This window comes from Ahaetulla prasina, chromosome 1 (genome assembly GCF_028640845.1).
Source record: "Ahaetulla prasina isolate Xishuangbanna chromosome 1, ASM2864084v1, whole genome shotgun sequence".
NCBI classification, from domain to species: domain Eukaryota; kingdom Metazoa; phylum Chordata; class Lepidosauria; order Squamata; family Colubridae; genus Ahaetulla; species Ahaetulla prasina.
The window spans coordinates 106,027,310-106,043,802 of NC_080539.1; the positions used below are offsets into that span (position 1 = coordinate 106,027,310).

At 38.3% G+C, this 16,493-nt stretch overlaps 1 protein-coding gene across 1 annotated transcript in view; it reads left to right on the forward strand.

Annotated features, from left to right (window-relative positions):
* The window catches only part of MOXD1 (monooxygenase DBH like 1), a 53,555-nt gene extending 40,136 nt beyond the window's left edge, over positions 1-13,419 (forward strand). The window contains exons 7-12 of the mRNA XM_058171667.1: positions 354-520; positions 2,645-2,836; positions 7,821-7,880; positions 9,386-9,528; positions 11,278-11,446; positions 12,953-13,419. Coding sequence (XP_058027650.1) covers positions 354-520; positions 2,645-2,836; positions 7,821-7,880; positions 9,386-9,528; positions 11,278-11,446; positions 12,953-13,123 — 902 coding nt within the window. The 3' untranslated portion in view covers positions 13,124-13,419. The remainder of the gene's footprint in view (positions 1-353; positions 521-2,644; positions 2,837-7,820; positions 7,881-9,385; positions 9,529-11,277; positions 11,447-12,952) is intronic.
* The last annotated feature ends 3,074 nt before the right edge of the window (positions 13,420-16,493 follow it).

Below are 16,493 nucleotides of genomic sequence, written 5' to 3' on the forward strand. Positions count from 1 at the left end.
ACTGAAAGACCTCTCACAAGAACAGTACAACAACTAGGTTATAGACTGTATTAGAAAGTGGCCATCTGGAAAAGCCCCAACAGAGGCATAAAACTGAGCACAAATGTTTGTGCTGGTCAAAAAAGTCTAGACATTTGTTTTACTTCGCAGCTTTCTTGAGATTTTGTGGAGATTTTGCTTAATCGGCATTTTTAAAAAAAAATTGAAAAACTTGTTTGATCCATCTTAACTCTAATTCCTCCTTCTCCATGTTATAGCTATGGCCCAAGTTGGTAACTAGATTCCAAAAGTAAATTCAGCCAATAGGGTATTATATGCTGCGTTATAATGGGCAATTGCTCTTTTCTTTCTAGGGATGATCGATAATTCTGGACTGAGGCTATTTTATACTGCAAATTTAAGGAGATACGATGCTGGAGTTATTGAAGCAGGGCTTTGGGTCAGCCTGTTCCATAACATTCCACCAGGCATGCCTGAATTCGTGTCGGAGGGCCACTGCACACTGGAGTGTCTAGAAGAAGTATGTTTCCTGACTAGTGCAAATGTGCCTTTTATAAAAAATAGGCAGTTTCAGTATCTTTGTAAGAAATGGTGTGTATTATTTCAGTGGTCCTGGATCAACAATTGGAAGAGGAGAAGAGGATTTGGGATAGCAATGGTGCCATCAATTGAAAATGCCAATCTGTTTTGAAAAATAGCAAATAAGAACAGGCAAATTATGTTTGAGCATGCCATTTAGTTTCTTTGGTTTGTCAGTAAAGATGGATAAATGTTCATAAATATATTAGATCCAATTTCTGCATTAGTCTTCCTGTTTTTTTAAAAAAAAAAACCTCAAAATTTGCTCTTTTGTATACTGAACCTTTTCCTGTGCATATATTTTTGCTCAGAAGTTCCCTCTATATTTTGCCTGTGAACATCCATTGTTAATCTACGAATCAGTGACAATTAATTCTATGGAAGAGAAATTAGATCAGCTTATTCAAAGACTCTCATAAAATTATTTCCCTTATTTTATTGTCACTGAACCATTATAAATAGCTTCAAAAATCTTTTTTAAGCCTAACACAAAGCCTAACATTTTTTATATTTGTAAAATGAAGTAAGGATTGTTATGATATTTTCATTGTTTAAATCAAAGTATCTTATTGTGTACTTAGCTAAGCTTTCTTTAGCTTAAGAAAGGAAAAGGTTCTCTGTTGAATGTCTCTAAAGGGTCATAACTCATATTAATAACCCAGGAACAAATGCACGTGTGAATGTGTCCCTGTGTTCTTTTGCTTAAAAGTGCTTGCTAGTTCATTTTGTGTTGGTGGGGGAGCTTCCATCTAAGAAATTTGAAAACAATGAGTGGACAATATCATTTTGAAAAATGAAAACCAAAGGGACTCATTTCTCATGGATAGAGATGATAGGAGTTAGAATCCAATGCCATCTTACCAACATGTGTTTTAAATGAAGAGCAGGTGGGAGAAAATGAAACATCATAGACTATGGAATTGATTTATCAGATAGATCTAATAAACAGATGTAAGACATGGTTTGTTTATTTCCTTTAACCCTAAAAGCTGATATTTTGTGGCATTTGCAAAGATTGAGGATGTTTTAGGAAAGCCAAAGAGAATTAAAATGATTGTGTCTGATGCTATATGATAGGAGAGTGCTTCAAATGCCATGTGAATATTGCTCAATAAATCTACACGTACCTTCTTCTCTAGTTAAGATATAGAATTTTATATCATTTGAAAAATATTTGTTTCATATTTGAAATTGCCATACATTTGTTCTTGTGTAAAATTTAGCAGCCAGAACTAAACCAAATCTACTCATTCAATAAATACTTCAACATTCTATCTGTAAAAATGATGAGCCAAGTGAAGACCTTGTAAACATATAGATTAAATTTTAGTATCAACACTTTGGATTCAAAGACAAAAAGTTACTCACATGCAAGGATGCCCATGTAGCATTTCCCTGCAACTTATTAAAGCATTTCCCTGAAACTTATTAAAGCAGCTGTATCTTTGATCAGTGACTGAAAACTTTATGGATTTTTTTTTTTTTTTTTGCTGAAAAAGGTTTTGCTGAATTTGTGACTTACAGGTTTGAGGATTAGAAAGAGTAGTTAATAGAAAGAAGAAAATTGTATGTAACCTTGGAAAAATATAGGTAAATGCATTTATAACCCTGCCCAAAATGTCAGAAATTGTTTCTTTATAAATCTTTTCTCCTTCCTTCCTTCCTTCCTTCCTTCCTTCCTTCCTTCCTTCCTTCCTTCCTGCCTGCCTGCCTGCCTGCCTGCCTGCCTGTCTGCCTTCCTGCCTTCCTTCATTCCTGCCTGCTTTCTATAGTTTTTCTTATTCACCATTCTTTCTTATTTTCTTTGCTTTTTTGCTAATATTTGTATTGTTTTTATCTTCTTAAAGATTTATTCCCTAAAATTATATTTTTTAAAAATAGCTGCTTCTTTTTCTAATATCACACTGCTCTTTTCTTTGCTGTAGCATGATCGGCTGATTTCAGACAAATTACTTTTGTACCACTTTGTTCTCTTCTGAAGCAGCTTTTGCCTTCAAATGCTGACCTGTCTATACCCCATGTTTTCTGCTAATATTGAATGTGTTCTCTCATTGGTCTTTTCCAGGCTCTTGATGCTGAGAAGCCAACCGGGATCCATGTCTTTGCTGTTCTTCTCCATGCACATCTTGCTGGCAGGGCATTAAGGATGCGTCATTTCCGCAGAGGCAGTGAACTACAACTGCTGGCTTACGATGATGAATTTGACTTTAACTTCCAGGAGTTTCAGTACTTGAAAGAAGAAAGGACCATCTTGCCTGTATGATATTTGTTTCCTGTTTTCCTAGCTTTATTGCCATTTCTGTTTCTACAGGCCAAATTATCACTATTTTAGGTTATATTTGGGTTCAAAGTTTCAAATACCCATATTCATTCTTGTGTGACATACATATTTATTCTTTCTGAGAGAAAAAACTGAAGAAGGATCAGAACTAAAGGACAAGTGGACAAAGGATGAAACACTTCTTTCATCTATTATGAATATGATCTAGCAGGAAATTAAAAGTTCATACGCTTATATGTACTTCGTTTCCCCCTCCAACATTTTTATCTGATTTTCTTTAAAGGATATATTTCTCCTTGGGGTATTTTCTGTTTTTGTTACAGCTAACAGTTTTTATTTGCTTGGTAAGTAAAATGTGAACTAGAGTCAGGAATCACCTCCTCACATCAATCTGTCATCCCTAGTCAGTGATACCCTGCCTGGTCAGCTATACGCCTCTCAAGATGTCCAGGGCTGACAAAGAAGGCCGTGTAGTTGCAAAGCGGAACATTTATCATCTGCAGCAATGCTATTAATATGAGCTAAGAACATTGATTATTGCTTAAAAAATCTTTAATCTGAACAGATATTTAAAAAAAATACACCATATTTCCCCAAAAATAAGCCTTCCCCTGAAAATATTTTAACATGCGCAGCCAGTCCCCGCCATTTCCTCTGGTTAGGGTTAGGAAGACAGAGTTGGAAATCAAGTAAGATGGCAAGAGGATCCCCGTTTTGCTCCATGCACTCCAAAATAATAAGACCTCCCTGAAAATAAGGCCAAGCGCTTATTTTGGGGTTCAAAAAAATACAAAACAGGGTCTTATTTTCAGGAAAACACGCTAGTATTATTTCTGAAATTATCGATTCAATATCGAATCAGTCCAAAATTTATGTTGCTAAGGGAGGCAGTGAGTTTTGCCCCAATTTGCAACCTTTCTTGCAATGGTTCTTAAGTGAATCACCGCAGTTGTTAAGTTAGTAACAAGGTTGTTAAATGAAACTGGCTTCCCTGTTGACTTTACTTGTCAGAAAGTCACAAAAGGTGATCACATGACCCCCTGCAAACATCTAAATATAACAAGTTGCCAAGCATCTAAATTTCAAACATGTGACCCTGTTTGACTGCAATGGTCATTAAGTGTGAAAAACGGTCATTTTTCAGTGTCGTTGTAACTTAGAATGGTCACTAAACAGAAAGTTGTAAATCAAGGACTATCTGTATTATTCTAGAAAGTATAATAGAAGGCAGTCTATCAAAGCTGCTTTAATTTGTATTCTAGCACAGAATTAGATGGCACTAAATGATCTTTCTAAGGCAGGAAGTGTCAAACTTGTGGCCCATGGGCTGAATACGTTATGCGCTGGCCACACATCTTTATTTTATTTTATTTATTTTATTATTTAAACTTATATACCGCCCTATCTCCCAAAGGACTCAGGGCGGTTTACAGGCATATAAAAAACATCAATATACAAATTAAAATAATCATTAAAAGACTTATTCTAATGCCAATAGTTAATAAAACCAATTGTTAAAAATAGAAATATAAATATTAAAATCGATTTAAAACCCCTCTAAATTTAAAAAATCTAAGCCAGTCCTGCGCAGATGAATAAATGAGTCTTGAGCTCGCGACGGAAGGTCCGAAGATCTGGAAGTTGACGGAGTCCTGGGGAGTTCGCTCCAGAGGGTGGGAGCCCCACAGAGAAGGCCCTTCCTGGGCGCCGCCAGACGACACTGCCTAGCTGACGGCACCCTGAGGAGTCCCTCCTGTGAGAGCGCACGGGTCGGTGAGAGGTATCTGGTCGCAGTAGGCGGTCCCAGATAACCCGGCCTATGCCATGGAGCGCTTTAAAGGTGGTCACCAAAACCTTGAAGCGCACCCGGAAGGCCACAGGTAGCCAGTGCAGCCTGCGCAGGATGGGTGTTATGCGGGAGCCACGGGGGGCTCCATCTATCACCCGCGCAGCCGCATTCTGGACTAACTGCAGCCTCCGGATGCCCTTCAAGGGGAGCCCCATGTAGAGAGCGCAGTAATCCAGGCGAGGCGTCACGAGGCGTGGTGACCGTGCATAGGGCCTCCCGGTCCAGAAAGGCGCAACTGGCGCACCAGGCGAACCTGGTAGAACGCTCTCCTGGAGACGGCCGTCAAGTGATCTTCTAGAGACAGCCGCTCATCCAGGAGGACGCTTGTTGCGCACCCTCTCCATCGGGCCAATGACTCGCCACCGATGGTCAGCCGCTGATTTAACTGACTCTACCGGGATGCCGCATCCACAGCCACTCTGTCTTGGAGGGATTGAGCTTGAGCCTGTTTCTCCCCATCCAGACCCGTACGGCCTCCAGACACCGGGACAGCACTTCGATGGCTTCGTTGGGGTGGTCCGGTGTGGAAAAGTACAGCTGGGTGTCATCCGCATACAGCTGGTACCTCACACCGAACCCACTGATGATCTCACCCAGCGGCTTCATGTAGATGTTGAACAGAAGGGGCGAGAGAATCGACCCCTGCGGCCCCCCCCAAGGGAGGGGCCTCGGGCCCGACCTCTGCCCCCCTGTCAACACCGACTGCGACCGGTCGGAGAGATAGGAGGAGAACCACCGATAAACGGTGCCTCCCACTCCCAATCCCTCCAACCGGCGCAGCAGGATACCATGGTCGATGGTATCAAAAGCCGCTGAGAGGTCTAATAGGACCAGGGCAGAGGAACAACCCCTATCCCTGGCCCTCCAGAGATCATCCACCAACGCGACCAACGCCGTCTCCGTGCTGTAACCGGGCCGGAAACCGGACTGGAACGGGTCTAGATAGACAGTTTCATCCAGGTGCAAGGGAAACTGATATGCCACCATACTCTCTACAACCTTCGCCGCGGCGGGTTGGAGACCGACGATAATTACCTAAAACAGCCGGGTCCAGGAAGGCTTCTTGAGGAGGGCCTCACCACCGCCTCTTTCAAGGCGGCCGGAAAGACACCTCCACCAAGGAAGCGCCAGAACGCCTGGAGCCAGCCTCGTGTCACCTCCTGAGTGGCCAGCACCAGCCAGGAGGGGCACGGGTCCAGTAAACACCTGGTGGCATTCAGCCTCCCCAACAACCTGTCCATGTCCTCGGGAGCGACAGGGTCAAACTCATCCCATAAAATGTCGCCAAGACCACCCTCAGCTGTCTCACCCGTATCACCGCAATCTTGGTCCAAACCATCCCGAAGCTGAACGATTTTATCGTATAGATAACCGTTAAACTCCTCAGCACGTCCCTGCAACGGGTCATCCCGCTCCCCCTGGTGTAGGAGGGAGCGGGTCACCCGAAACAGGGCGGCTGGGCGGTTATCTGCCGATGCAATGAGGGAGGAGGCGTAGCTACGCCTCGCTTCCCTCAATGCCACTAGGTAAGTCCTAGTATAGGACTTCACTAGTGTCCGATCAGCTTCTGAACGGCTGGACCTCCAGGAACTCTCTAGGCGTCTTCTCCGGCGTTTCATCCCTCTCAGCTCCTCGGAGAACCAAGGACCAATCTGGTTTACATCTGGTAAAATGAAGGGGGGGAAAAGTTGTGATATGTCATGTGACGACTCCGTTACACAAGTTTGACACCCCTGTTCTAAGGCATAAAACTTGCATTGTGATGTCATGATGCAAACTCCACAACTTACATATTTGATTGCAATGCTGAAATGCAAATATAAGGGTAGATTTGCATTGTGATTCCATGACACAGTTTTTTTTTATTATTATTATTATTTATTTATTTATTTATTTTATTTACATTTATATCCCGCCCTTCTCCGAAGACTCAGGGCGGCTTACATTGTGTAAGGCAATAGTTTCATCCTATTTGTATATTTATATACAAAGTCAACTTATTGCCCCCCCCCCCAACAATCTGGGATGGAAGGCTGAGTCAACCTTGGGCCTGGTGGGACTCGGGCCTGCAGTAATTGCAAGCAGCTGTGTTTTAATAACAGGCTATCTTACAGCCTGAGCCACCCACGGCCCGTGAGTGAAAAGTTTTCTTCACTTTTTCATCTTCACACTTTATATCAGAAGCCAAGGTTTCCAACTCCAGGATTTTATTATTCTATGAAACAATAAAAGTGGATTCACATAATGATTTGGTAAAAAGTAGCCCGGGAATCCATATGTATCTTCCCAAATCCTTACATGCATATCCAGAAGCCTTAAAAAAAATTATCAGTTGTAATTTTCAATGTAGAAGAAAGAAATTGTTACAGAGATGGGATTCATATTAAATATTTTAAGTTAAATTAAACCCATGTTAATTTTTTCTTGTTTTTGCTTCTTTTTGTCCTGCCTTCACTTATTTATTGAATGTAATCTCTCTCTAAAGTCTGTCTAAGCCTAAATTTTATAACCCTCTAAGTGCTATTCTTTGCTTTTGAATAATGAAAAATGTGCTGCTTTTGCTATTTTGCACAGTATAACAATGTTTTACTCATGATTACAAGCATATGCCTTAAAAATATTTTTCTAATCTACCAAACCTTATTTCATGTAGCAAGCAAAAACGGTTCAAGTGATCATATGAATCAGATTTTAAGGCTATTTGTCTTACATTCCTACTCTAAGTGCTATTATTTCTTCCTGTTTTCAGGTCGTGGTGTGCTTTGCTGTAATGCTGGATTCTTGGGTGGTGTGTGTGTGAAATCTTTGGATTTGTTAGAACTGAATCCAAAAATATCTTGAGTTGGGAAGACTAATATAGAAAAAAAATGTGAATTTCTTTTGACATATTGGCTTCTAAGGAAAACAAAAAGCAGGAAATAAAAGTCCAGTATAATTCGAAAAGTTATTTTCATAGCACAATTGTTAATGTACATATGGATCAATAATGGAACATTTCAGCTTGCATTTTTAACTTTTATAGCAAATTCTTCAATAATTTGACCATGTATGTATCCATAAATTACAATGACTCAAATTTGTAAGACTGTCTTTCTTGACATTGCATTTCAGGGAGATAATTTAGTCACTGAATGTCACTACAGCACACTCAATCGATCGGATATGACCTGGGTAAGAAATTTTATGACCTGGCTTGATGTGGAATGAAAATAGAGTAAAATTAACTTGTTTAAGTAAATGTTGATAGTGTTAACATGTAAGCATTATTATTAAGAAATAAGATTGATTTTTATGTAAATTTAGAATAGTTCATTTCATCTAGTTTCTTCCGGTAGGTCAACAGTAGCATGGCAGATCCCTCCACTACTGGAGACATTAGGACAGAGGTGTCAAACTCGATTTCATTGAGGGTTGCATCCGGGTTGTGTTTGACCTCGGGGGGCAGGGGTGGGTATAGCCAGGATGGACATGGCCAGCTCAACATCACTTGTGTCGGTGCCTGTGTTGGCTCAAGCGCTCTGCCAGCGAAAACAGGCTCCTGAGCTCTATTTTCACCTGTGATGGTTTCTGAAACCCTCTGCCAGCGAAAACAGGCCTGCGGGCCTCCCAAGCTCCATTTTTGCTGGCAGAGGCACCGCGGGCCAGTCTTTTGCTGTTTCCAGGGCAGCCCCACGGGCCACAGCTAAGCACCCCATGGGCCGCATCCGGCCCCTGGGCCTTGAGTTTGACACCCCTGCTTTAGGAATAGCTCATTCAAATAACTGAGAAAGATGCCTAGGATGCCAAGTTAATTAAGACCAAATTTTGAAGAAATAAAATCAAATAAATGAGCCACTAAACCAGTGTTTCTCAATCTTTACAATTTTAAGATGTATGGACTTCAACTCTCAGAATTCCATAGCCAGCATGCACTAGAAACATAGCACTAGATTCATTAGATTGCAATTTTACTGTAATTTAATATTCCTTTAAATAAGCTACTCTAAGTGAAAGATGAACATTTTTTAAAAAAAATATCATTATTTACCATGCTCAGAATTGAGTTTGCTTCTACATTAAGGGTTCTAAATTAGTTTTAATGCAGAGATTCCATGCTGTTTTACACAGTCTCGGTTTAAAAGGAATGTTAAAACCAAAACTTTATTTCCCTTCAAATAATGCATATGTAAACTTTAAGAAAGCAAAACAAGTTTTCCGCATAGATAATACCTGCTTGTTTCTCTGTAAGGTGCTATCCCATCTCTCATAAACATTTGAATTCCTTTTACATTAAAAAATTCCACCAGCTGAATCTGAGAATTACAACTATGCAAGCTAAGCAAAATTTATTTCAAATGGTGGTAAATGTATTGTACTATATAGTTTTTTCATGCAGGCAGAAACCGAATCTCCAAACAATGTCATAAAGTTACTGGACTATACTAAATTTAGCTTATTTTAGTCACATATAATTTCATATTATTCTTAATTTTGTTTCATTTTTGTGTAACTGTCCAATGCTGATGCTGTTCTTTTCTTGGCTGCCATTTGAGATGGATGCCATTTGTTCATAGTGGTATTAATTGCACTCACAGTTAAATGCAGAAAACAGCAAGAGGCAGCATTGGGTAGTATTAGGCCTGAGTTCAGAGGCAATCTCTGAAGTCTGCATTGGTGATTTGTTTTTCTGTTCCCAGGGTGGTTTTAGCACCAGAAATGAAATGTGCCTATCCTATCTTTTATATTATCCAAAAATAAATCTTACTCGGTGTGAAAGTATTCCTGACTTAATGGAGCAACTCCAGTTCATTGGTGTTAAACAAATTTACAGACCAGTGAGGTAAGTAAGCATACTACAGAACTAATACCTGCATTTACTGTCATTTGAATAAATGCTGAAAATTGTTCTTGATATTAATTTCTAGGGAAGGATTATCCCTCTGAATGTATTGCATTTATCAAAAAGATAATGGTCTATCTTTAAGAAAACTAATTGGTGGCTTTTCATAATCAAATTGGTAGGTGGGGACATGGAGGCCTTCCCCTGGTCATGGCCCTGGACCACAGTTCTTGCATCTGTGCCATAAGCCAGGGGTGAGGAAGACAAGGAGTAGGAACTGGGTGTCTCATTAATCAAGCAGCTTCCTGAAGGGTTAGGAACAGACCTCATTCTGATTCTGATGAATGGGCTATAAAAAGACCTTCACTTTGGAACAGGCTCAGAATGGAAACAATATGCATGATAGGCTGGTATGTTTGTTGAATGGCTCTGGTCTATTCTGAATCAAGCCAGAGGAAGTATATCCATCAGGATTTATCTATATAATAAATGTTAGCTGAACTAGTGATGAAAGTTTCTAGTAGCTGCAGCAGCAAGAAACTCAGCAGTGCTTCTCTAACTATTTAAAGTTTTGATATTTTTATGTCTCAGAATAAAATATACTGTTGACTCTTACAGCTGTTTTTATATTAATGTTCCCAAGAGCCTCGTACTACAGACTGATCGGCACAGAGTCTTTCAGAGAGCTGCATCCTCAGAGAATAATACTTGCAGACTTCTTCTGTCTTTTTATAATCACTCCTGACAGCTAAGGGAAAAAACACATGTTCTGATTTAGAGCCTACAATTAATCTTTCTAATCTCTGCAAGTAGACAGGGTAATAAGTGAATCACTCTCCAAAAGGAACATTTATACCATTGTTAACAAAAATGCACATTTGACCCAAGATGTTTAGGGAGTTCAGAAAAAGGAAATATTGCTTTTAAGATAAATTTAAAAAATTAGTAATAGTTCAAGCCTTTGAAACTCCTCCAAAGTTCATGAGTTCCAGTTTAAAGCAATTTAATGCTTTAATTTTATTTTGTGACATGTCTGTATATCTATTTTATTAAGTAATGTACTTAACAAAAAGAAAATGTGCAACCTGTCCACAGGTATTTGAGGTCTATATAAATGTACTTATTTTTTAAAAAATAATAATAATGTGTTAACTTGAGAAGTTCTTTCTAGATTGAATTTTTTCCAAATGTTTGTTTTGCTGTGCTTTGTTCTTAAAAATTGAAGTTTTCATCCCTGTTTTTGCTGTTGGGTAAACCTGTTTCCTGTTTAGCTTTTTTGCTTTTTGCTTTTTCTTCTTCTCTGTCTTCCTGCAATATCATAGGACATGATAGCATACACCATGGTATGAAACCATGAAGATATGTATAGGACTATTTTTGGTAAAGGATTTGCATAACTCCTACTGCTAATAAATTGCTTTGGGAAGGGGAAGAAATAGTAGATTAATTATGCTTCAACTTAAAAAATATTTATTTATTTAGATAAATGAAAATGAATGTTCTTCATAATCTGAACAAATCTGAGGCTATGCCCAATATGCATGTTATAGCTTTTGTATACTTTTTCCAGCTTGAGTCTCCCGTGTATTTAGCAAATCTATTTCTAAGGGATTTATTTTCCAAACCACTAGAGAAGATGTTAGGAAGAGAAACATAAAAGGGGGAAGATTGCAGTCACATCTTGAACAGACCCAATAAGTATAAATATCTCAGTAATAGTTTGAAATGTATTTTTCTTTTTATATGTAGAACCTGGCCATTCATTATCAAGAGTCCAAAACAATACAAAAATCTGTCTTTCGTGGATGCAATGAACAAATTCAAATGGTCCAGAGAACAAGGTCATTCCTATAATGACTATGTTCTTAAGTTACCATTAAATGTAAGATGTACCAAGACGGAAAATGCAGAGTGGACTGTAAGTTGATTTCTCTGTTTTCCTTTGTGATTGAGAGATCAATTGCATGGATCGTAGGACATGTGTATTCTAAAATAGCCCTGTTGAAAAGATGAATTAACAGTTTTATTTAAAAAATCATTTCACATAAAGGCTATACCATAGTAACCCCTGTGCATATTTCAAGGGCAGAATAATATAGATGAAACTGTAATATTGACTGAAAACTCATGTGAGGTAAATGTTTAAGTATATCATATGATTTAATAAGGTATGTGGATCTAAAAAAAATTAATGTATCAAAGATCAAGATAATTCTGTTTGACAGGAAAAATTGAGTAAATGATTTTATGTTATATTTAAATAATGGAACGATAGAGCATATAGATGAATGATGTATTTTAATAGAATATTTACCACAGATGATGAAACAGAAATTTTAAGATATGCAAATACTGATAAACATGTAATGGATAATATGTGGCTTTTAATCTGCAGTATGAAGGTCTTTTAACAGAAATAAAAATATCTATGGATGACAGGGCAATCTGCTCATTTTGTTATATAGAAATGAAAGCAGGGAGAGTGGCATCTTCAAGCTTTTGTCTCTTTAAGCACTACCAATGAAGGAAAGGGACGCGGTGGCTCAGGGGTTAAGACAGCTGAGCTTGTCGATCGAAAGGTCAGCAGTTCGGTGGTTCGAATCCCTAGTGCTGCCGTGTAACGGGGTGAGCTCCCTTTACTAGTCCCAGCTTCTGCCAACCTAGCAGTTTCGAAAGCATGTAAAAATGCAAATAGAAAAAATAGGGACCACCTTTCGTGGGAAGGTAACAGCGTTCCATGTGCCTTTGGCATTGAGTAATGCCGGCCACATGACCACGGAGACGTCTTTGGACAGCGCTGGCTCTTCGGCTTTGAAACGGAGATGAGCACGGCCACCTAGAGTCGGCAACGACTAGCATGTATGTGCGAGGGAAATGAAGGAAAACGCAGCACCGCCTGAGGCAATTACTGTTAGGATTTTTTTTCCCTTGATGTCCCACTGAAATAAATTTCCTTGTAATTTAAAGCTGCTCTTTCTTGTCCAATCTTCTGGACAGTTTCTGCTCTGTTGGTCTTCTGCAAACCAGTCCTCCAGATAGTTGAAGACAGGTGTCATCTCTCTCCAAAGCCCTTTTTTCTCCAAGTTAAATGTACTTAATACCTTCAAGTACCTTTCAAGTAAAGGAGTAGGGCTTCACTTGCCCTCCTATGCTTGCCTTCTAGCAGATTTTACCTTTCCTGCAATTGTCTGCTCTTACACCTTCTAATTTGATAGCATTAATCATATTGAAAAAAAATTAAGCAATTATTAAACATTGCTATGCGTTCTTTTGTTTTTATATTATTTGATTGTTTATATTTATAGCCTTCCTGAATATTGCCTACCTGAAAAAATGTAGCATAAATGTATTTGAACAGAGGGAAGTAAATTCAAACTAGCCATGTGTCTAAATAAGTAGATAATCCATTTCATTTATATTTCAGATTCATGGAATGATGGCTTTACCACCTGAAATTGAAAGACCTTACACTACAGAGCCAATTATATGTAGCTCATCTCCCTGGTTAAATGCCAATTTGTTTTTAACTGTGTTGATTGTAGTGCACATCTCAGCCATTGCTTCAAGGAATCATGAACCTTTTGTACAATTGTAGATTATATTCACTTGTGATATCTGTGCCATGCAAGTCCTCAAATGTTTGCACTGTCACTCTTGTAGATTTATTTTTTTTACATAGTAATAAACTAATTTTTTTTACAAATACTGTGTTTATCTCATTTGAAACAAAACATTACAAAAATATGGTCTTTTATGTATATAAGGTTCACTGGTTTGTGATATCCAGCTAAACTAGTCGATATATAGTTTCATTTGTTTAATTCTGGCATATCACTTTATGATTCTAAAAGCTGCTCTGTATTTAGAAATCAAGGAAATAAACTAAACTTTATCTATGTAACCTTATTAATCATGAAGTCTGTTCTTATTTTGCCTCTGCTTTTGAGACCTACAAGTTACAAAATGACATAAGCTACAAATTACAAAATGGCATTGTATTTTGTCAGTCCCAACTGGGCATATAAATTATTCCTAGTCTTTTCAATAGAAGTCATAAATAGTTCTGGAAATTGATCTTGACTACATTCCTGTGCTCTAGATATGTGAAATACACACATTTGGAAGGCCTTGGTTCATCATTCTATTTTGTCTCAACTGGGATTCCTATGTCTCTGAAATCTCCTTTCCTTAATTTAGATACCTACTAGGGATGTAGTATGACATCATAATTATTGCTATTTGGAAAAAGATATCAAATGTTGTATAGGTTAAGTGGATATGTTTAATATTTTAAATCTACTAGTGATGCATTTTATGGCTTTCAGAGCTGGAACTCTTGTAAATGATGATGTACGACACAATATAAATACAACTGGTGTCACTTCAAAGGAGTTAAATCAGGGAAAACATGTTTCTGGGAATATCTTTAATTCCTTTGTTGTTAATAATAGAGGAAGATAGTTGAACAGAAAGGCTGTACTAAAGTAGCAATTTACAGAATAAAAAAGAGAAAATTAATAACATTCAAAAGGTCTACTTCCTGGCTCACACCAATTTAATATCATGTCATCCCTAACTTTTCAATACAATAGCAGAGATGGTTATCATCAACATATTTGATTTAGCTGCCCTGCTACTCATAAGTTCAATGTTCATTTTAGAGCAAAGGTCAATTTATTTTTCAATACATTTGAAATATGCTTTGAAATATTAACATTTCTACTGGGGATTCCTTCCTGCAAAAACTCATATGCTAGAGGACTATTGTCTCTATTCACAGACTATAGTAGTGCACAAATAACAATGTAGAGTATGTCCACTGTGTTCTAAATTGATCAAACCATACTTTTACCGTGTTCAGTTATAAGTACTGTGTTTAGGTATAAGTACCATAACTTAATAAGAATTCTGGCTAAGTCAAATAGGTTCAGAGAAAAGCAAGAAGGAAATTCACTAGGATCAGTACTATTGTAACAGCTAGAATAGAATAGAATAGAATAGAATAGAATAGAATAGAATAGAATAGAATAGAATAGAATAGAATAGAATAGAATAGAATTTATTGGCCAAGTGTGATTGGACACACAAGGAATTTATCTTGGTGCATATGCTCTCAGTGTACATAAAAGAAAAGAAAAAGCACATTTACAACACAAATGATGGTCATAGGGTACAATTTAACACTTAATGATACAACACTTAATGATAATCACAGGGCACAAATAAGCAATCAGGAACAATCAATATCAATATAAATCACAAGGATCACCAGCAACAAAGTTACAGTCATACAGTCATAAATGGAAAGAGATTGGTGATGGGAACGATGAGAAGATTAACAGTAGTGCAGATTTAGTAAATAGTTTGACAGTGTTGAGGAAATTATTTGTTTAGCAGAGTAATGGCCTTCGGGAAAAAACTGTTCTTGTGTCTAGTTGTTCTGGTGTGCAGTGTTCTATAGCGTCGTTTTGAGGGTAGGAGTTGAAACAGTTTATGTCCAGGATGTGAGGGATCTGCAAATATTTTCATGGCCCTCTTTTTGATTCGTGCAGTATACATGTCCTCAATGGAAGGCAGGTTGAGAACAATTATTTTTTCTGCAGTTCTAATTATCCTCTGAAGTCTGTGTCTTTCTTGTTGGGTTGCAGAACCAAACCAGACAGTTATAGAGGTGCAAATGACAGACTCAATAATTCCTCTATAGAACTGGATCAGCAGCTCCTTGGGCAGTTTGATCTTTCTGAGTGCAGAAAGAACATTCTTTGTTGACCTTTTTTGATGATGTTTTTGATGTTAGCTGACCATTTTAGATCTTGCAATATGATAGAACCTAGAAATTTGAAGGTTTCTACTGTTGATACTGTGTTGTCTAGTATTGTGAGAGGTGGAAGTATGGAAGGGTTTCTACTAAAGTCTACCACCATTTCTACAATTTTGAGTGTGTTCAGTTCCAGATTGTTTCGGTCGCACCACAAGGCTAGTCGTTTGACCTCTCGTCTGTATACGGATTCGTCATTGTCTTGAATGAGACCAATCACTGTTGTGTCATCTGCGAACTTCAGTAGTTTAACAGATAGATCATTGGCAATGCAGTCATTGGTATACAGAGAGAAGAGAAGTGGGGAGAGCACACAGCCTTGGGGGGGGGCTGTGCTAATTGTACAGGTATCTGATGTGATCTTGCTTAGCTTCACCTGCTGCTTCCTGTTTGTTAGGAAGCTTGTGATCCACTTACAAGTCTGTTCAGTTACCTGTAACTGGTTTAGCTTAGTTAGAAGAGTGTCTGGAATGATGGTATTGAATGCTGAACTAAAGTCTACAAAGAGGACCCTTGCATAGGTCTTTGGAGACCTATGAGAACTTAGAGCCATGGTGGTACAGTGGTTAGAATGCAATACTATGGGCTACTTCTGTACTATGCCAACTACTTTGGCAGTTCGATTCTCACCAGTTCAGCCTTCCATCCTTCCAAGGTTGGGTAAAATGAAGACCCAAATTGCAATATGCTGACTCTGTAAACTGCTTAGAGTGGGCTGTAAAGCACTGTGAAGCGGTATATAAGTCTAAGTGCTATGTTATAATATTGCAATTATGACTGCGCTTCCTCTTTCTCACTTTATCTTCCTGTGAACTAGGAAACAGGTTGTCTGAGATATTTTCTCAAGTTACTTTCTTGACTTTGACTCAGTCCTCTTTTATTTGATTATTGCCTTGCTAGAGGCTCTTCCACCTAAATTTCAAAACTATTCCCTCTTCCCTCTACAGAAATTAAGTCTTAATCATTTGTTCGTTTCAGTTTTATCCCACCTTTATTATTTTATAAATAGCTGAAGATGGTGAATATACCTAATAATGAAGAGACACTGAAACTGGGAATGCTTAGCCTTGAGAAGAAAAGTTTCAAAGAAGAACACTCATTAAATATTTGAAGTGATATTTGTAGCAATGCTGAAGCCTGCAGTGTA